The 22,261-nt window shown below is 39.9% G+C and overlaps 1 protein-coding gene across 1 annotated transcript in view; it reads left to right on the top strand.

Annotated features, from left to right (window-relative positions):
• Nucleotides 1-9,179, top strand: part of nelfa (negative elongation factor complex member A) — a 77,304-nt gene extending 68,125 nt beyond the window's left edge. The window contains exons 7-11 of the mRNA XM_043712769.1: nucleotides 941-1,029; nucleotides 1,617-1,728; nucleotides 3,861-4,162; nucleotides 5,388-5,487; nucleotides 8,219-9,179. Of these exons, the coding sequence (XP_043568704.1) occupies nucleotides 941-1,029; nucleotides 1,617-1,728; nucleotides 3,861-4,162; nucleotides 5,388-5,487; nucleotides 8,219-8,403 (788 nt within the window). The 3' untranslated portion in view covers nucleotides 8,404-9,179. The remainder of the gene's footprint in view (nucleotides 1-940; nucleotides 1,030-1,616; nucleotides 1,729-3,860; nucleotides 4,163-5,387; nucleotides 5,488-8,218) is intronic.
• Nucleotides 9,180-22,261: the final 13,082 nt, after the last annotated feature.

Raw genomic sequence — 22,261 nt, 5'->3', positions numbered from 1 at the left:
GTGAACCTATGCTGCACTCCCTCAATAGCCAGAATGTCTTTTCTCAAATTTGGAGACCAGAACTGCACACAATACTCCAGGTCTGGTCTCACCAGGGCCCTGTACAGCTGCAGAAGAACCTCTTTGCTTCTATACTCAATCCCTCTTGTTATGAAGGCCAGCATGCTATTGGCCTCCTTCACTACCTGCTGTACCTGCATGCTTCCCTTCATTGACTGGTGTACAAGAACACCCAGATATCTCTGTACTGCCCCTTTACCTAAATTGATTCCATTTAGGTAGTAATCTGCCTTCCTGTTCTTGCCACCAAAGTGGATAACCATACATTAATCCACATTAAACTGCATCTGCCATGCATCTGATCACTCACCTAACCTGTCCAGGTCACCCTGTAATCTCCTAACATCCTCCTCACATTTCACCCTGCCACCCAGCTTAGTTTCATCAGCAAATTTGCTAATGTTATTACTCATACCATCTTGCGAAGTATGCCTATTGAACAGGATTGAATGATGTTTCAATTTAGTGTGTTGATCCCACAAACAGAAAGGTTATAATGTAATAAATAGGTAGTGTGAACTTGCAATATTATAAGAGTGATTTCTATTTGTTATCACATATTCAGCACAATGAATAAACTTTTTAAACTCCTTGTTCCTCCTCCCATCCTGCTATAAAAACTCTATTCCATATAGTAGTAAAATAATATCATTTGGGACTGGAGAATCACCTTGTTTCTCAAATACTAAATCAGTAAATGAGATTCTGCTGTTGCTTGGATAATTTTGTTTTTCCACTTGTAGGTAATCCAATATACAAATGTTTTATCATTTCAGAACTGTCAAATGTTTATTTGAATCTTCAGAAGCTTTTTAAAAATGTTTTACAAGTGAATACACTTGATTCAAAACTCTGACCGAATATTTATTTTTAAATATAGATGCAGAAGTCACAGAGAAACCTGCCAAAGAAGAAACAGTTGTTGATAGTGTCACACCAGATTATGCTGTTGGACTAGTCTCTACGCAGGTAAATATGTCTATGGTTCAAGTGTTATTCTAACATGTTTAAGTTTTTAAATCGTAGTTAATTGATATAAAGTAGATTTAGTGAGTGAATCATTTTTGAAAAACAATTAATTGTTTGACTTGAAGTTGAGCTTGCAGTAGTTTAATGTTGTATCAAACTGCTGAAGGGATCTCAGCAATCAGAAAATCTTAATTACGATCTTCAATTTAGAAAATGCTAAATCTTTTAGAATTATGTTGCCAGCTAAAATTATTTCTAAAGCTATTTAAAGAAGGTCGGATATTTTTCAGGGAGACAAGCAGGCCTATCATGTTTTGTCTAGAATGCTTGTTGTAAGAAATTATAGCACCTGTTAGATATCTTAATGCTGTGTAATGATTTATAAAGAATCTAGTCAGTTGCTGAATTGAAATGATGAGCAAGTTGAAAATTGGAAGAATCCTTGATCTGTCGCTTTTTAATTTCAGTGGATAGGACCTTGAAAACTGTCAATTTATAGTAAATTCTTAATTAACTGTGCATTCATAAAAGCGTCTATTCCTTAATGATCGGTGTTGTCACTCTCTCATTTTCCTTTGTCTTTTCAGAAACTTGGTGCTTTGAATAATGATAACGCACTACCATCTACTAGTTACTTGCCTGCTACACCAAGTATGGTGCCATCATCTTCCTACATTCCCAGCTCTGAAACACCACAAGGTAAATGCTGACTGACTTATAGGAAATGGTGATTCTTGATTTGATTTCTTAATCTAAAGAAATGCATCCAGATGCACAAATTTCCAGAAAAAAAATGCTGCATTAATAGAAGAGGGAGTACAGTGGGCTGGTGAGACAGCAGTCTGTATTTGAAACCATTTGTTCTTAAAAATGTTTAATTCTATTGATAATGTTAAAATCATATTGGTGAAGGCATTTTTCCCATAAACCATCAGTTATCTGAAGTGATTTGCTTCCATATTTTGTGAATTGTATAATATCTTAATTGTACTGAAAGCAGCAGCTGTCACAAGCTGATTTAAAAGACCTATTAATATGCAGCCATGTTATTTTAATTAGTAATCCAAGGGTCTGACTAATAATCAAAAAAGTGAACTTCAATGTCTACTATTTGAGAATGTGATTCCAAGTTTTAAAATAGAATGCATTCATTTTTGCTTATGAAATTGGCACTGGATTTTTAATCAGCAAGGCAATCAAAGATTGAGGGATAGATGGCAGGGAGAAGGCAGGAAACTGGAGTTAAGGATTAAAAGATGTGCTCTGATCTCATGGAATAGTGGACCAGATGTGATAAGCCAAATGGCCTACACCTGATCCGGGTTTGTCATCTCCAAACTTGGCAATAGTACATTCACTGGTGTCATCCAAGTAATTAATATCTATTGTAAATAATTAATGCCCTTGTACTGATTCCTGTGGCACTCCACTAGTTACAGGCTGCTACGCTTAAACTGAACTCCTTATTCCAACTTTGTCTCTTCTATTAGTCAGTCAATTCTCTGTCTGTACTAAGTACTATCCTCATGCCATGGGCTCTCACCTTACTAAATAACTTTATATATAAATGTAAATAGGTTTATATCCATGTATATTACATCTACTGATCAATTGTATCCTTCTTGCTACCTTTTCAGAGCATTCTAATTTTTTTTCCAGGCATGATATCCCGTTCTTGAAGCCTTCATACTGACTCTGCTTGATTATATTGCATTTCTAAATACTCTGTAATTATATCCTTTAAAGTCTGTAATTGTTCTTCCAATGACAGATGCTAAGCTAAATTACCTGTTTTCCTTTTGTCTCTTTCCTCCCCCTTTTTTTTTTTGAATAAGGATGTTACACTGGTACTTTTCCAATCTCCTGGAACTTTTCCACAATCCCAGAAGATTGCTACCAGAAGATCAACTATTGCAATAACTACTTCCTTTAATATCCTGGGGATAAAAACTGTTGGGTCCAGGACACTTATCTGCCTTTAGATTGTGAACAGAAAAAGATTAGTGAAGACAAATGCAAGTCCCTTACATCAGAAACTGGAGATGTTATATGCAAAAAGAGATCGCAGATGAATTAAACACATACGTTGGTTTTTTCTTCACAATGTCCCAGAAATGTTGAGGAACAGGCTCTAATGACACTGAAGAGAATCAGTATTGAGACTCAGCAGTTAGCAGTTTCCTGGCTTTTCCTTACAGCCTTTAAAGTAATGGCACCACATTAGCCAAGCTCCAGTCTTCCAGCACCTCTCCTGTGGTTGTCGATAATATGGATGTCTCAGCAAGGGGCTCAGTAATCTCTTCCCTAGCTTTTCACAAAGTTCTGAGAAGCACTTGATCAGGTCCTGGGGAACTATCTACCTTTTATGCGTTTTAAGACCTTCAGCACCTCCTCTTCTGTAATATGGACTCTTTTCAAGATATCACTATTTATTTTTCAAAGTTCTTTATATTCTGTGTGCTTCTCGCCAATAAATACTCTGTCTGGATCAATAACACCAGGATAGACCAGTTGACCCAATGACCCTTTTTGGTTTGGCAACATTCTATGTCAAAGCCTGTAATTTGAGATAAAAATATGCAAAGGAATTAGAATTTAATGGTAATGAAATATACTTTTTAAAATTTGCATCAACATGGCTTTGAAACTTGCACAGTTAGTAAGAATAATGGGATCACATTTCTTTCAAAACCAAGGTTAACCAAAGTTGCTTTTTACAGAATCTAGAAATATTAATAGCACATAAGTATAAGATTATTGGAAATGGTGGCTTTGCATTATACCTAAATCTTTCTTCTCCCCCTCTTCTTGACACCACAATGAATATGCAGCCAATACAGTTGGATCAGTTCGGGAGGCTTTACAGACAAATAGACTGCCAGAAGAATCAGCAGCGCCTACCTCCAGTCTACCTAGCCAGTTCAAACAAAGACCACCAATTTATAATAGTAGCTCAACTACATCATCTACCTCGACCACCACTGCCCCAGGTACTGCATCTGTCACTACAACAACACCAACAACACCTGTACAGCAGCAGACCCAGCCTCAACAGCAGACCCAACAGCAAACCCAACAGCAGACGCAGCCACTGCAGCAACAGCAGCAACCTCGCAAGAGTCTTTCACTTACAGTAAGTAGAATTTACAGTATGCAATGTTTTGAAGCCACTGATCAAGTTAAGTGTGAAGTCTCCATGTCGAACTGGGTATTGCTATTATTGCATTTGGAAAATCCACCTATGACTCTATGATATATCCTTTACAAGGACAACTCTTGGTTGTCTAATAGATGTTAGGTTGCATTTGACATTTATACAGTACTGTACTTTAACTTTGTGCAGGACATGTTTATTCCATGGATCATTGGATATACTTGATCCAGGTTGCCAGATTAATTTTGTTTATTGTCACTTGTTCACTCATGAAGTCACTTCTTCTTGAAAGAATTTTGCTGTTTTAGAGCACTGCTTGTAGACCAGGAAGCTTGGAAGTTTTCTTCAATCAAAACTTTGGTCTCTTTTTCTGCTGATTGTGGCCTGTCCTCACTATTAAGTCTGGCTGATCTTCAGCTGCCACTAATTTCTGACTTATCCCTGCAACTTACACACCTATCGCCCATCTATTCATTAACGATGTTCTTCAGTCCACCTCAGTGGTGAGCAATAATAAATGTTTGGTCCCATGAGAATCAGACTCTGGGTTTAGTCCAGGCATTGCACACATTCACATGAAAAGTGTTACACTGCTTGTTGGATGTGAAAATATGTAAAGACCTTGATCTTTCCCAATTGACAAGGATCAGATGGCTTCCTGTTTTTGACAATCCCTGGATGTGAAACAGAAGTAAGGAATGATAATAGATAATTTTGTTTAACCTTAACCTTAGCATTCTTGTGCTTTCTAGAACATTTCCAAGTGTGACCATGTCCTCTATCATTGTGACTGTCTGATATGTAGAAGAGGCTTGTTAGGGAGATTGAAAAGTAGCTAGTTTTAATTCATACAAATGTAAATTAGATTTTCAGAAAATAATATTTGGGATACACTACATACATAATTTGAGTCTTTATGTTGAATGTAGAATATTTGAAAGGAGCAAATTGGAGATTTTGTGTGTTTTTTTGGTCTTCCCCCATACTGGTTTTCCATCATGTCTAGATCTGTTGCAGACTAATTCAGAAAGAGTGATAGAATTGTTTACTAATCACATCAATCAATATATCTTGCAACCCCCAAAATATAGCTGGCAATCCAGTCGGATCTTAATTTTTGTTTTGTTCCTTACTAGTTATTTTGTTGACATATGTTATAGGCTTATGTAGTTATTTTCATGTTTGCTGTCTTTGCATTTTACAGAGAGACCAAATGTATGCAGCCCAAGAAATGTTCAAGACTGCCAACAAGGTTACTCGACCAGAGAAGGCCCTTATACTTGGCTTTATGGCTGGGTCAAGAGGTATGTTGTAACATTTCATTCTGTTCTCACCACTTGCATATGTTGACTCCTGCCATACATTTACAGGTCTTGCCTTTGAATTTTATTATTCAGTATTGGCTGGCAATTTAAATACTGTTAGAAATAGGAGTGCTAAGTACATGTGTGAAGTTATCCATTTTGAATGGAGAGAAACTTCAGAATGCTTTAGTGCAGTGGGATCTGGGTGTCTTTGTACATTGCAGAAAACTAGTAAAGCAGGTAATTAGGAAGAAAAATTGAATTTTGGTATTCGTTGCTAAAGGAATAGAGTATAAAAATAAGGAAGTGCACAAAGCATTACTGAGACTGCACCTGGAGTATTGAGTGCGGCACAATTCTGATCGTTATACTCGAGGAAGGATATTATTGCATTGGAGGCATTTCAGTGTAGTTTGGTAAATTCATTCCAGAATTGAGGATTTGTCTAATGAAGAGAGATTGAGCAGTTTACGATTACTCTCTGGAGCTTAGATGAGAGGAGATCTAATTGAAGTATATAAGATGCTAAAGTAGACAGGCAGCAGTGCTAACCACTGTGCCACCGTGCCGCCCACAGATTGAGCAGTTTACGATTACTCTCTGGAGCTTAGATGAGAGGAGATCTAATTGAGGTATATAAGATGCTAAAGTAGACAGAGAGAGGATGTTTCCTAATGAGGCAATCGAGAATGAAAGGTCATAGTTTTTGGATATGGATAGCAGATTTTTATCAAAGAAATTAACGTTTTTTTAAAAATTATTTCTGTCGGTGTTCTGAATCTTTGTAATTCATTACCTAGTGTGGTGGATGCCAAGACGCTGAATAAATTTGAGGAGAAAGATAGATTTTTAAATTAGTAACAGGTTGAAGGGTAATGGAGAGTGGGCATGGAAAGGGGGGGGGGGGTTGAGGCCAACATGAGATCAGACCAGGTGGATACACCCCAGAGTTCTCAAGGAGATAGCTGAGGAGATTGAGGAGGTTTTGGTGGTGATCTTGCAGGAATCAGTAGAATCAGGAGGGTCCCAGAGGACTAGAAAATGCCTAATGTAACACTTCTGTTTAAAAAGGAAGGGAAGCAGGAAACTTGAAACCATTGGCCGGTTAGCCTGACCTCAGTCATTGGTAAGATTTTAGGTTCCATTATTAAGAATGAGATTGTGGAATACTTGGAAGTGCATGGCAAAATAGATCTGACTCAGCATAACTTCATCACAGTGAGGTGTTGCCTGACAAATCTGTAAGAGGTCTTTGAGGAGGTAATGAGCAAGTAAACAAAGGAGAGCCAGTGCATGTGATCTATTTGGATTTCCAGAAGCCCTTTGACAAGGTGCTGCACAGGAGGCTGCTAAATAAGATAAGAGCTGATGGTTTTATGACCAAGGTACTGACAAGAATAGAGGATTGGCTAATTGGCAGAAGGCAGTAGTAGGGGTGAAGGTTTATTTTTCAGAATGGTAGCCAGTGATGAGTGGTGTTCCGCAGGAGTCAGTGTTGGGACTGTAACGATTCATATTAGACATTGGATGAAAGAACTGAGGACATTATTGCTAAGTTTGCAGATGACACAAAGATAGGTGGAGGGACGGGTAGTGTTTAGGAGGCAGGAAGGCTGCAGAAGGACATGGACAGGTTAAGAGAATGGGCAAAGAAGTGGTCATTGGGAAATTGTGATGTTGTGTACTTTAGTGAGAAGAGGGACATAGGCTTCAGAAATCTGAAGCACAAAGGAGTCCTCATTCAGGATTCTGTTAAGGTCAGCATGTAGGTTTATTTGGTAGTTAGGAAGGCAAATGCAATGGTCGTATTCATTTCAAGAGAGCTAGAACATAAGAGAAGAGATGGACTGCTGAGGCTGTATAAGGTTCTAGTCAGACTGCATTTGGAATATTGTGAGCAGTTCTGCATCTAAGGAAGTATATGCTGATGTTGAAGAGGGTCCATAGAAGATTTACAAGATTGATGAACGTCTTGTAAAATGAGAAGCAGTTGAGGACTCCAGGCCTGTACTTGATAAGAGTTTAGAAGGATGACAGGGGGATCTAATTGAAACTTACTGCATACTGAGAGGCCTGAATAGAATGAACATGGAGACGAGATTTCCACTAGTGGGAGAGACTAGGACCTGAACGCATAGCCTTCCGAGTGAAGAAGTTACCCTTTAGAACTGAGATGAGGAGGAATTTCTTCAGTCAGAGGTGGTGAATCTGTGGAACTCATTGCCACGTAAGGTTGTGGAGGCCAAGTCATTGAGTGTATTTAAGAAAGGGATAGATTCTTGGTCAGTAAGGGGATCAAGGAATACAGTGAGAAGGCAGGAGAGTGGAGTTGAGAAAGATATCGGCCATGATTGAATTGGGGATTAGACCTGATGGGCTGAGTTGTCTGTTTCTGCCACTTCTCCCAACTCTCTGACCTCTATTAGTTCACCAATTCTTTCTATTGGTGGAAGTCCCATTCCCATTTCTCTGCCCCTCAATATATTCACATGGAAATGTATGTTTATTTTTCCCTTGTATATTTTCCCCCTTGTATAAGTGTAACAAGATGGATGAATGAATGGAGGGAGGAAAGATGGTTACATGACGTTGAATGTATTTCTAGTTTCACATTGGAGGAAAATAGTTAAAGATGTAACAACTGATCCACAAAATGTACAACAGTGCTATTTTTGTTAATATTCTACTTCTGGATCATTTATTATGCAAACTTGTCATTTTATTCCTTCAGAAAACCCATGTCCAGAGCAGGGTGATATCATTCAAATCAAACTGAGTGAACATACAGAAGTTCTACCGAAGGCAGATGGCACAGGCAGCACCACAATGCTGGTGGATACTGTCTTTGAAATGAACTATGCCACAGGCCAATGGACCAGACTGAAGAAGTACAAGCCTATCACAAATGTGTCCTGAGAGTTCACAAGGACCTCGAAATTGTGGACCAAATCCAATGTTACCTTGATTGCCACTGACCTGAGCTTCAATGATTGTATTTACAGCCAGTTCTAAAACATTTGCAGGGGACATCTATTTAACAGATTGTGATGCAGAATTTAGGGCTGCCAGAGAGTGGGATGAAATGAATAGAGAAATGATTTCCTGCAATTAGTGTGTTTTTCTATCTCCTGTGGTGTCAATGTCTTTTTAATGATGGTCCAGTCTCCAGCTACACTGACAACTTCAACATGAAAACTCTTTGATTTGTGGAAAGCATGTGGACCCTAGTTACAGCTGAAAGGAGGACCACGTGACCACAACCTTGAGTTGGTTTGTCATTTCTGAAATACTAAGGGGAAATCATTTAGCAGCTTAGATTTGGTTCACTTTTAATTGTGGGTTTGAACTGGAGAGCATTGGAAAGCCAGATATCCTGGTATCTGTTGCCTTCACTGAGTAACATAATCAGTTTTTGTAAAGTATTTGTTGCAGAGGCAGCATGATTTAACAACACTTTTTTCTATTTTTTGTACAGTCGTAAAGATTCTAGGTTTTTCTTTCGCGTGCGCTCTCGTACAGTGTAAGATGTAAAATAATTAGATTTTCTATGGAAAATAAGTGCAGATTAAAGGTTGCACAGCCATAATTGGTTTTCCTGTGTTTAGGCAGCTGGATGAACTGTCAATGCTTAAGGGACGGCAGTGCTTTTACTGAACATACAGTACCAAGCACAATAAAATTACAATGTAACTGGAGTCACAATTTTTGATTCTTTTATTAAGTAGGAATGCACTCTTAATAAGTTCAAAATTTTCTTCAAAGAGAGTGCACAGTTTGCAATGTTCATTGTTTAACGCTGTGAGACACCAGCAGCAGTAAAGTTTGATCATCTGTTTTCTTGTAAGCACTGTTAAACATCTATCTGAATTCAGTTGTCACTTGGTGGATGAGATTGGCTGGATTGCTGGTTTGCAATGCAGAGTGGCACCAGCAGCATGGGATCATTTCCTGGACTGGCTGAGGTCATCATGAAGGTCCCATGTTCTCAACCTTTCCTTTCACCTGAGGTGTGCTGATACTCTGGTTAAACCACCATCGATTGCCTCTAATGAGGGAGCAACCCACGGCATTATGGCAATTTTACTTGCCTTACTTTATCTATCTTATTTTGTGGAAGCTGTACAAACTGTAACAAAGCAAAATGCTGCAAATGCCTGAAATCTGAAATTATTATTTTTAATTGTTGAATGTGATGTGAATGTCACTGGTGAGGTCAGCAAAAGGTTAATTGCAAGAAAAGAATTAAAGGATGAGAGGAAAAGTACAAATGTAAAAACAGAAAGCAAAAGTTTCTAAGGTATCTAAAAATGTAGACTAAATAACATGCGTTAATTCTCTAGACAGTGAGAATGAGGAAGTAATAGTTGAGAAAATGGCAGATGAAATAAGCAAATGTTTTACTACTTTCTTCACTGTGGAGGACAGAAAAAAACATTTTAGCAAACATGGACATTGGAAGGGAGAGAAGAACTTGGTGAAGTTAAAGGCATTAGAGAAACAGTTCTGTGAAAATTGATGAAACTGCGGGTTGGCAGGACCTCCGGTTCAGATGGACCTTATCTTTGAGTCCTGAGAGATGGATAATGAGAGAGTGAACGTGTTGGTGTTAGTTTTCAAAAGTTCACTAGATTTTGGGAAGGTTCCATCACCCTGGAAAGTAGCAAATGTAACTCCTCTAAGAAAGGAAGGAGGCAGAAAAACAGAAATTTATAGTCTAAAGAGGTCACGTAAAGCATTGGGAAGTTGTTAGCATTCATGATTAAGGGGTTTATACCTGGGCACTTAGAACATCTCAAGATAATCGGGAAGTATCATCATGGTTTTGCGAAAAGGAATGTTTGACCAATTTATTGAGACTTCTTTGAAGGAGTGACATGTGCTGTGGATAAAGGGGAGCCTCTAGACCTGCTGTACTTCGATTTCCAGAGGTCAAAACTATAACTAGTATCAAGGCTTCGATAAAGTTAACGTTTCAGATGAGAATAAAGAATTGGGAATGTATGTGAAGACCTCATAAGGAAGTTGCAGGCAGACATAGAAACTGTGTGTGGAAAAAAATCTGGCAAATGAAGATTGAGAAAATGTGAAGTTCACTTTGGCCACAATAATTAAAAAGCAGAATATTGCTTAGATGGTGAATGTTTGTGTGACCTGACTACAGAGTTCAGAGATGCAGAGGGATCTAGTTAGTATGCAAGTGCATCAATTAATTATGGAGACTAATGGGATGATGCACTTCTGTTATGGAAGAAATATGGGAAGGATGTTATGCCTCTGTTATATAGGACTTTGTATACACTGGAGTTTGTCTTATTTACCCAACCATGTGACTAGTTTTGGGGCTGTTCAGAGAAGGCTTACTAGATCAATGCCTGGAATAAATGAGTTGACTTCTGAGGAAAGGTTGGACAGGCTGGGCTTGTTTGGACTGGGGTTTAGAAGAGTGAGACTTGACTCAAGTCATAGAGATGTGCAGCATGGAAACAGACCTTTCAGTCCAACTTGTCCACGCCAATCAGATATCCTAAACTAATCTAGTCCTATTTACCATTTGGCCCATGTCCCTCTAAACCCTATTTATATACCCACCAGATCCCTTTTAAATGTGGAATTGTACCAGCCACCACCACTACCTCTGGCAGTTCATTCCATAAACTCCAGTCTCTGTGTAAAAAAACTTTGCCTCTTTTAAATCTTTCCCCCTTTTACCTTAAATCCATGTCCTCTCGTTTTGGTTTTCCCCTTACTTTCAGGAAAATACTTTGACTATTCACCCTATCCATGCTCCCCGTGATTTTATAAACCTCTTAAGTTCACCCCTCAGCCTCCATTTCTCCAGGGAAAATAGCCCCAGCCTACTCAGCCTCTCCTTTTAGCTCAAACCCTCCAATCACAGTAGCATCCTTGTAAATCTTTTCTAAATGCTTTCAAATTTAACAACATCTTTCCAACAGCAGAGAGACCAGAATTGAACGCAGTATTCCAAAAGTAGCCTAATCCATGTCCTGTACAGCTGCAACATGACCTCCCAACTCTTGCATGTATAAGATCTTGAATAGTTACAACAAGGTGGACATGGAAAAGCAGTTTCTTGTTGTAGATCAGCCCAGAACTCGGGGGCACTGTTTTAAAAAATTAGGTGTCCTCTTTTTGGGACAGATCAGAAGAGATGCTTTCCAATGGCTGTCAGAATTTGGAACTCTGCCTCAAGACAATACAGATGAATTAATAGGAATATTCCAGAGGTAGAGACAGAATTGTGTTAAAGCAGGGATTTGAAGGTATCAGGGAATACCTTCAAAGATGGGAATGTGGAATTCAAAACACAAAATTGGACTTGGTCTTAGTGAATGGCAGAGCAGATATGAGGGCTTGAAATTGTCTACTACTTTGTTCAAATGTTCTTATTTATTGCAACCCTATGAGCCCTTAGGAATCTGTTAGTGAGTGGCCACTGCAGTCCATGGGGATAGGTAGACACAAGGTTTTTAGGGAGTTCTAAGATTATGACCCAGTGACATTAAAGGAATAGTGATGTAATTCTATTTCAGAATAATGTGCGGCTTGAAGACAAACTGCAGTTGGTGGTGTTCCCCTATTTCCACTGCATTTGTCTTTCTCGGTGACTTGAGATTGCAGACTTGGAGAGTGCTGTCAAAGGTGCTTTGGTGAGCTACTGCAGTGCATCTTTTACATAGTATACACTGCTGTTACTGTGCACTGGTGTTGGAAGGAATGATTGAAGGATGGTGGATGGTGTCCAGCTTGAGTGATGATCGAACTGCACCCATCCAGGCAAGTAGAATGTGTTCTGTTAAACTCCTGACCCATGCCTTGTGGATGATGAACAGGCACCTGAGAGAAAGGAGGTGAGTTATTTGCTGCAGCATTCCTCTGACCACCTCTTGTAGCCACTGTATTTGTATGGCTCGTTCAGTTTTGATCAGTGGTCATCTCCCAGGAAGTTGACACATTAAGGAATTCTAGTGATGTCCTAGTGATGCTATTGAATGTAGAGGGGAGATGGTTAGAGATGCACATTTCTGAAAACTGAGAGTAAATGAGTTGGTGGAAGGCATCCAGAACTGATTTATAGATAACGATTCATCATTGATAGTCAGTATATTGTATTTACCAATGAATAGATCTAGTCACAGGCTGGCCATTGGAATGTTTTTAAAGATAGTGGTATCTTTTCATTTAATAATTATTAAGGGTTACTAAAGATGGACAACAGTACATCCTCCTCAGGGTATGTCTGGCGTAATTGTCACACCAGATTCCATTGAGCCAATGTGGCAACTTGCACATTTCTAATGTTCAAAGAAGAAATGGGAACAGCCCGCCGCCTTCAGTCTATCCAAGGAACTGAAATTCCTCAGCCTTGGAACGATTCCATTGTAAACTCTTCAAAACCTACAGGTACAGTATTTCTGACGGTGATGTGCCCAGATTTAGACACAACATTCCAGTTGGTGACAAACTGGTGTATAATGTAAGTTAGGATAACTTGCTGTTTTTACTCCATTTATTTACAAAGTTTGATGACTGTTCTCGATGTGTCCCAACTTTCCAAATTGGTAAGAGTTTCTATTTTACTGTTGAGACTTTGGTAAGGTTTCACTAATGCATCCAGGAAATTAACAGTAAACCAGCTTGGTAATAACCTTCAGCAGTTGAAGCTACCTTGTGTTGTCATAAACTCGCTCTCCAATCTACTAACACAAAGATTTAGATTAGCTTGCTTTAGAGTTTATAATATCAAGAAATTCAGCATTGAGAAGTTCACAACTATATGACGACAGCCAAATGGGAAAAAATATTATTGTAACTCTGAATCTTTGCCTGGGGTGGGGGTTGCATTTGCTAATGCTCTTGGGTGGGGTTTAAACAAATGCTGCAGGCGGATGGGAACCTGAATTGTAGTTCCAGTGTAAAGGAGGTTGAGGGTCGCAAGAGGGCACCGGCAATCAGGGTGTTGGTTTGAAATGTGTGTACTTCAATGCCAGGAGCATCTGGAATAAGGTGGGTGAGCTTGCAGCATGAGTTGGTACCTGGGATTTCGATATTGTAGCCATTTCAGAGACATAGCTCGAGGAGGGACAGGAATGGTTGTTGCAGAATCTAGGATTTAGATGTTCAGTAAGAACAGAGAAGATGGTATGGGGATGAAGCTCTTGTCAAGAGGAATAAGGTGGTTTATGTGAGCATGAGGTATGAAGGCTCAGTTAGGGGGCTTGAGAGTTCTACGTTGGCCAGAAAAGATCTAAAGAGAGGGCTAAGAAATCCCAGGAGGGGACATGAGAAATTGTTGGTGGATAGGATCAAGGAAAACCCTAAGGCCTTCCATGGGTATATCATGAATAAAAGAATGACTAGAATAAGATCAGAGCCAGTCAAAGATAGTAGTGGGAAGTTATGTGTGAAATCTGAGGACATAGGGAAAATGCTTAATGAGTACTTTTCATCAGTATTCACATTGGAAAAGGGCAATGTTAGTGAGAATACGGAAATGCAGGCCACTAGATTAGATGGGATTGTGGTTGACAAAGTGGAGGTTTTAGCATTTTTTGGAAGATCTGAAAATAGATTAGACTTCTGGGCTAGATGGGATTTATCCTCTGATTCTCTGGAAAGCCAGGGAGCAGATTGCAGAGCCTTTGGTTTCGATCTTTGTTATCGTTGTCGATAGGAGTAGTGCCAGAAGAGTGGAAGGCAGCAAATGTTGTTCCCTTGTTTATGAAGGGGAGTCGGGACAACCCTGGTAATTATAGATCAGTGAGCCTTACTTCGGTTGTGGGTAAGGTGTTGGAAAAGGTTATAAGAGATAGGATTTATAATCATCTAGAAAAGAATAATTTGATTAGGGATGGTCAACACTGTTTTGAGAAGGGTAAGTTGTGCCTCACAAATCTTTATTGAGTTCTTCGAGAACATGACTAAACAGCTAGATGAGGGTAAAGCAGTTGATGTGGTGCCTATGGATTTCAGTAAGGTGTTTGATAAGGCTCCACAGGGTAGGCTATTGCACAAAATAGAGTTTTGGGATTGAAGATGATTTAATGGTTTGGATCAGAAATTGGCTCGCTGAAAGAAGGCAGGGTGGTGGTTGATGGGAAATGTTCATCCTGGAGCTCAGTTACCAGTGGTCTGCTGCAAGGATCTGTTTTGGGGCCACTGTTTGTCATTTGTATAAATGATCTGGATGTGTGCATAGAAGGAATGCAGAGTACTAGGCTAATGGTAAAATTCTTGGCAGTGTAGATGAATAGAGAGAGCTTGGTGTCTAGGTACATAAATCCCTGAAAGTTGGCACCCGGGTTGATAGAGTTGTTAAAAAGGCATATGGTATGTTGGCGTTTATTGATAGGGGGATTGAGTTTCAGAGCCATGAGGTCATGCTTCTGCTGTACAAGGCACCTGGAGTATTGCGTACAGTTCTGGTCACTGCATTATAGGAAGGATGTGGAAGCTTTGGAAAGGGTTCAGAGGAGATTTACTAGGATGTTGCCTGATATGGAAGGATGATCTTATGAGGAAAGGCTGGGGGAATCTGAGGCTGTTTTCGATGGGAGGGAAGAAGGTTGAGAAGTGACTTAATCAAGATGGAGAAGATAATCAGAGGGTTAGATAGGGTGGACAGCGAGAGTTTTTTTTCTTCGGATGGTGAAGGCTAACATGAGGGAACATAGCTTTAAATTGAGGGCTGATAGATTTTGGACAGGTATCAGGGTAGTTTCTTTACTCAAAGTAGTAGGGGTGGGGAACGGCCTGCCTGCAACAGTAGTAGACTCGCTGACGTTAAGGGCATTTAAATGGGCATTGGACATACAAATGAATAATAATGGAACGGTGTAGGTTAGATGGGCATCAGATTAATTTCACAGGTCGGGGAACATCGAGGGCTGAAGGGTCTGTACTGCGCTGTAACGTTCTATGTTCTAATCAACAGAAGTGAAGTTGTTGCAACAAATATTACATTGAACAACTGGGCAGGAAACTAGCCACCAGGATACATGAGCACCAAATAGCCACCAAAAGACATAACCAACTATCACTAGTATCCATACACACAGACGAAGAGGGACAACAGTTCGACTGGGACAGGCTAAACAAAGACACGCAGGGGAATTTCTAGAGGCTTGGCATTCAAACCAGAACTCCATTAACAAACCTATTGACTTGGACCCCATTTACCAACACCTCAGACAAAGGAAGTGATATCACCCACCACAACAGCCCAATACAGACAGCTAGCGGGACAGAAAACCAGCACTTCATCGGAGGCTTGCTGATATTACCTAGCAAGGCGATGAAATGTCTGAAAACAAATCTACCATCTCAGCGAGCAAACTTACAACCTGATATATCATCGATCATAGTTACAAAATATTTATGTATGAGTTCCTTTTTTTTTCCCCTAGACATGCATTTTAGTATTTATTTATATATACACTTTAATTGGACAATTTTCTGTAGTAATTTCAATGCAGCATATTCTGAAAATAAAGCATAGGTATGTAAGAGAATTTGAACATTGGTTCTTGGTAGTTGAAGGCACAACAGTTAAAGGGGAAGGAAAGCAGAAGAGACCAGAGTCTTGGAGACAAAGAATGAGGTGGCCTTAGGCAGTTACTAAGAATGGGAAAGTCTGCTCTGTAATTCAATGAGATCATGGCTAATCCTCAACTTTACTTTCCTTTCTGGGAAAAAGCACAGCAGGTCAGGCAGCAAGAGAGTTGACGTTTCAGGCATAACCCTTCCACTGGACTCTTAATGATTAGGAAGGCAATTGAACTATTTAGTACTTATTGCAAGGAAAATGGATTGAGTGTAGGGGAAATTTTACTGTAGCTCAACAGAGCCTTGGTGAGACTTAGATACTGTGTACAGTTTAGCCTCCATATTCGAAGAAAGATCCAAGTAGAAGCAGTTGGGAAAAGGTTCAATAAGAAAGGCTGGACAAGTTGAGCCTTTACCTGTTATTTAGAAGAATAAAGATCTTTATTTAAACATACAAAACCATGAGGTGACTTGTCATGGTGGATTCAGAGTCTGTTTTCTCCTACAAGAGAGACTGAAGGGGGCAGTGTAAAAATTAAGATGTCTTGTTTTTAAGATATTTCCCAGAAAATAATGGAGGCTGCATCATTGAATTTATTCAAGGCACTGAGAGATGAATTTTTAAGACATGTGAGTTGAGACTTAAGTAGGCAGACAGGTTAGCACATCAGATGGTAACATCAAATATGATTTTACAGGATGGCTGCCTTTTCTACTGTTAGTTGGCCATTTAAATGTCTCAATCATTCTTCAGGTAGCCTATGTACCACCTTTCTTGACATTGGCAAAATGGTAGGTTGGTTGGATGACATCAGGCATATTCACCATCCCGTTATTTTGCCAAACTTCCCATGTGCTAATCCATTGCCAGAGGGCTGGTTAAAATCCTGCCAGAGTTGATGTTTAATTAGGTGATTTCAGAACCATAGGACAAAGTCACAACCTTATCTGTAATGAATGTAACTATGGTAAATTATCCATTTAAAAATTAAATATTTAAGCACAACTGTCTGCAGTGATCTGGTGTGGCTACATCCATTTCAGTTAGTTACAGGATTGTAAGGGTTACAAGACTGATAATCATTTCATGTCATGATGATGATCCCATGCATGTGACTACTTCTTCTGGGTGGTAGACATTGAGTTTGGAAGGTGCTGTTGAAAGAGTTGCTGCTGTCCAGCTTATAGATTGTACTCACTGCTGTCACTCCACATCAGTGATCAAGGAAAGGGGCTTTAAAGCAGTCCACTAGATGTTTCTTTCTGCTGGATGGTGCTGGGCTGCTTGAATATTGTAACCACATTCATCCAGGCAAGTGGAGTGTGATCCATCATGGTCCTGACCTGTGCCTTGTACACAGACAGGCTTCAAGTTACTTACCACAGCATTCCTGGACTCTGACCTGCTCATGTAACCATGACATTTGTGTAGTTCAGTTCAGCTTCTGTTCAATGTTAGTCTGGTGATATTGACAGTTCTGGATTGAGCAAATGATGCCATTGAGGCTTTGATTGTCTTAATGGGGATGATCTTTACCAGGCATAAATCAAATACCAGATACTTAAGTCATGGACTTGTGGGATATAGGTAAATCAATGTTACTTCTGCAGTTCTGCATTTCTGCAATTATAATTTTTGATACAAAGTAAATGAACTCAAACTAGTGTGTAATTGTTTCAGCCAAGAACTGAGTCAACAAGAATGGAAACTATGTGGAGGAAATATATAATTGTTTTTGTATTAGCTAAAATTGTATGTCAGGGGTTCCTGCCCTCTGGGGCCCACCAGGAACCCTTGATAAACCTGAAGGTGGGACCCTATTGGGAAGAGGTAGTCTTCCTAGTAGATACGGGGGCAGCACGGTCATCGCTGAATTTTAAACCAAAGAAAGTAGAAATGGCGACACGGTCAATTACTGTTTCGGGGGTAAAAAGGAAAAGATTTACTGTTCCAGTATTTAAACCTACGATGATAGAAGGTCCTAAGGATAGGGTCATAGGGGAACTACTGTATATCCCTGATATAGGGAGTAACTTACTAGGGAGAGACTTAATTATCCTATTAGGACTGGAGATTGGAATTCAGGAAAAAGAATTAGTTGTACAAATGGCAATGTTGACAGAGGATGTGAGAGAGAGAGATAGACTCTATTGTATGGGCTAGGGAAGGGAATCGTGGAGGACTACAGATCCCTCCCCTTGAAATAAATTTAAAAAGGAAAGGGGACATTGTCTGTGAGCGACAATGTCCCATTTCCATAGAAGGTACACGAGGACTGCAGCCAGTAATTGAGGGACTGATTAGAGATTAAGAAAGATCCCCCATGATCACAAATGGTTTAGTGTGATAGATTTAAAGGATGCCTTTTGGGCTTGTCCCTTGGCAGAGGAAAGATTTAGGACTATCCCCCTATGAAATCTTATTCGGATTACCTTATCTGGGAACGAATGGAGAATTGCCAATTCCCAAAACTAAAGATTTGTTTTTAAAGAAGTATATACTGGGCTTGTCCTCCTTGGTCTTTCCTCAGGAAACAGGGTTTATTGGCACAGACTCCGCCCCTTGAATTCACCCTTCATCCCATCCAGGCGGGCGATTGGATCTTTGTCTCTGTCCATGATTTTACTAAATTGCAGCCGGACTGGGAAGGGTCGTACCAGGCTCTTTTGACCGAAACGGCAATAAGGACGGCGGAGAAAGGCTGGACTCATTACACTCGGATCAAAGGGCCAGTGGACCCTCCAGTTGAGGAAGAAGTCCGGACAGCCGAATCAACGTAAGACCCGCTGAAACTCAGACTAAAGAGACTTTGAGTAACTGATTATACAGTGGTGATGCGAGCGTGGGATTATTTCTGTAAAATTGTATATTAAGTCTTTTTGTGCTTCAGCATGATGATTAGAATACTGGGAATGCTTAGAGTTATGATGCTAGCCCTCTTAGTATTGGGATTTTGTCAAATATCATTTTCATATGTATTATTAACAACAGTTCCAGAGTCTGATAATCCACAAGTAATAGACGCTGATGTATGCAGCTTAGTAAATTGTGGGGATGTAAATAATCAGAGACATACCGCAGCTCTGAGATACATCTTAAGTCCTATGGGGATGGTCTCGGGGATGGTACTTGGTATAATGGTCTCGTCACAGTACACCGGGCCCCCTTCTGACCAGCTCGCGATTGTCCCAATAAAAAAAGTGTAGCCCAATATACCTAACAATAAGGAAAACCACATGGCACGAAGCAATTTGGGGGGGCACCTATGAGATACAATTAAATGAAACATTTGGGATCGAAATGAAAGCAAAATGGGAAGGATTTCTTGGGCTGTTGTTTTCGAATTAGTGTAGGACAGGGAGAATGGGTAGAATTACTGGGTAATAAGGTACAACCTTTCACCCCTCCCGATGATCCTAAAGTAGTAAAAATTATAGAGGTAAAGGATTTGAAACAGACCATCGAGATAGAGACTGGGTACGGGGATGCAAATGCCTGGGTTGAATGGGTAAAGTATACTGCAAAAAGTCTGAATAAAAGCAATTGCTATGCATGTGCCTCCGGTAGGCCAGTGGCTCAGGTGGTTCCCTTTCCGCTTGGGTGGAAGTGAGACAGGAAGGGCATGAAATGTATGATAGCCCTGTATCAGGATGAGACTACATGGAATGATAGGAATTGTACCTCCCTATCTCTGATGTTCCCTCCCTTGGAGAAGATGGATGCAAAAGTCCCCCCCACATTTTCCTCCGCAGTTGGAAATCACACATCGTGTGTGCACAGGCGAGGTACAAGTCGGTCGAGAGATTTGGGGGAGCTGAAATTATGTACAGAGATTTAGAATGTTACCGAAATGAAGAAGGGAGGGAACTACTCAGCACTAAATATGATTTTTGCAGAAAAAGGGGGTGTGTGTGATGTTAGGAGGAAGCTGTTGTACCTTTATTCCTAATAACACTGCACCTGATGGTTCAATTACTCGGGCCTTAAGGGGATTGACTACCTTAGCAGAGGAACTGGCTGAGAATTCCGGAGTAGACACATCTCTCACGGGATGGCTTGAATCATGGTTTGGAAAATGGAAGGGGGTGGTGGTTTCTATCCTTACTTCCCTGATAGTAGTAGTTGGGGTATTGGTGGCCACACCCTGTATACGAGGGCTCACCCAAAGACTGATTGAAACAGCCGCCCCTAAAAGGGATTCAGACAGAGGAACTTTATTGACTAAATAATGAGGAGATGAGTGTAACCAAGATGGATGAAATCTCCAGAATGATGCTTGCAAATTTCAAGGGCGATGTTTAAAAGAAACAAAATGTATAAGATAACAAATGGTAATTTTTAAAAAAGGGGAAATTGTGGGATATAGGTAAATTAATGTTACTTCTGCAATTATAATTTTTGATACAAAGTAAATGAACTCACACCAGTGTGTAATTGTTTCAGCCAAGAGCTGAGTCAACAAGAATGGAAACTGTGGAGAAAATATATAGTTGTTTTTGTATTAGCTAAAATTGTATGTCAGCATGAAACGTGATTGCAAAACAATGGTAGATATTATGGGCAAATAGATAAGATGTCACGAGGGGATGAAGTTAAGCTAGATACGCCTGTACAAACAGTAGGTTTCCCACTTTTACAGAGACACAGGAACAAACCCTATTTAAAAGAGGTCATAGGGATCAGAATGGCCTCGTGAAAGGCCCAGATGGAAAGAGTAGATATTGATGAAGAAAGAATATGCCTAACAATGACCTGCAGTGGGATGGGGTCAAACGGCCTTGAGGCCAGAAATAAGCATTTTGTCACAGACAAGGCCGGATAAGGCAAGAGATGAACAGGAGAGGTGGGACCAGTCTTAGGGAAGTGGAGGATGTAAACAGGGAGGGGAAAACAATGAAATAGGAAAAAATAATGTAGGAACCAAATTATATATCAAGAGTTTGTTGAATTTGGTGTGTATGTCCTCTGTCTTGCCTGGCATTGGACATCACACCCACTTGCAAGTGTAAAAATAAAGGACACTACGGATTCAGATTTTGTCTCGGACTGCAATTATTGAAGTGTGTGAGCATTGTTTCTCACAGGCTATGTTCAGTGTTGGCTAGGCCAGCATTTATTGCTCATTCTAATTACTTTAGAGAAGGTGGTTTTAAAGGAGTCTTGGGAATTGCAACACCATCTTGGAGATGTTATAGGTACCATTACTTAGATGTTGTACAGGTCTTGCTGAATATAGACATCACAGCTGCATAATTCAATGTATTCCAACTATTATCAAGAAATGCTGGAAGCAGTAGGTGCAGCAAAGGCCTGGCCACATTCTGGCAATAGTACTGAAGAGTTGCACTCCAGAACTTGCTGTGAACCAAGCCAAACTGTTTCAGTACAGATACAACATTGGATAATTACCTAGGTCTGAACTTGTCCATGAAAAGCTGGACAGTTAACCTGCCAGTTACCTTCCAATCAGTAAAATGGAAGGGGTTAACAAGCAGTACTTAATGATTTGCTCACTCACCCAATTAGAGTTCCATCAGGGCCATCCAGCACCTGACGACTTTGGTTTAAACATGATCTTTAGAGATACACCACCAGATCACAGACAATTTCCAATGAAATGGATTTCATTTTTATTCAAATGAAGGCATTCTCTAGGAAGTTCAAGAAAAAAAATTAAGCAGTATGATATTTACAAAAATGGTCTTAGCCACATCAGTTCTGGAATAAAGGTGAAGAAAACAAACTCAATCTACAAACCTAAGTCTACCTCCCTTCAATATGAAATAGCAGTATGCCAGTCATGGGATACTGATTCCACAACAACTGATCCATCATAATGGAGTATAGTTTAAGCCAGAACCCAAGGAGCTTAAAAAGGGAATGCTTGAGCCAGCTTCCACCCAACCTGTAAATTTTGCAGAAAATAGAACAAGGTGCATGCCCTCAGTTAGGGAGACTGCAAGGGAGCACGATCAGCTGAGTGTTTTTTGTAGAACTTCCCTTTTTGAAATACCTGGTGAAAAGTTCAGAATGTAAAACAGTGCACAAATTGCAACAACTTCAATGACATCTTGTATTTAGTGTGCCTTTACAGTGAAAGCACCACATGCTGCTTTATGACATATTACTGCACCTGTTAAATACAAAGAACTCACTGTCAAGGAAACTCTTGCTCAAAACTGACTTGGGAGTTTCCAGTTATTCTATAGA

Source organism: Chiloscyllium plagiosum, chromosome 1 (assembly GCF_004010195.1).
Source record: "Chiloscyllium plagiosum isolate BGI_BamShark_2017 chromosome 1, ASM401019v2, whole genome shotgun sequence".
Lineage (NCBI taxonomy): Eukaryota > Metazoa > Chordata > Chondrichthyes > Orectolobiformes > Hemiscylliidae > Chiloscyllium > Chiloscyllium plagiosum.
The sequence above is the reverse complement of the archived record's forward strand: the minus strand, read 5'-3'. Positions and strand labels throughout refer to the sequence as shown.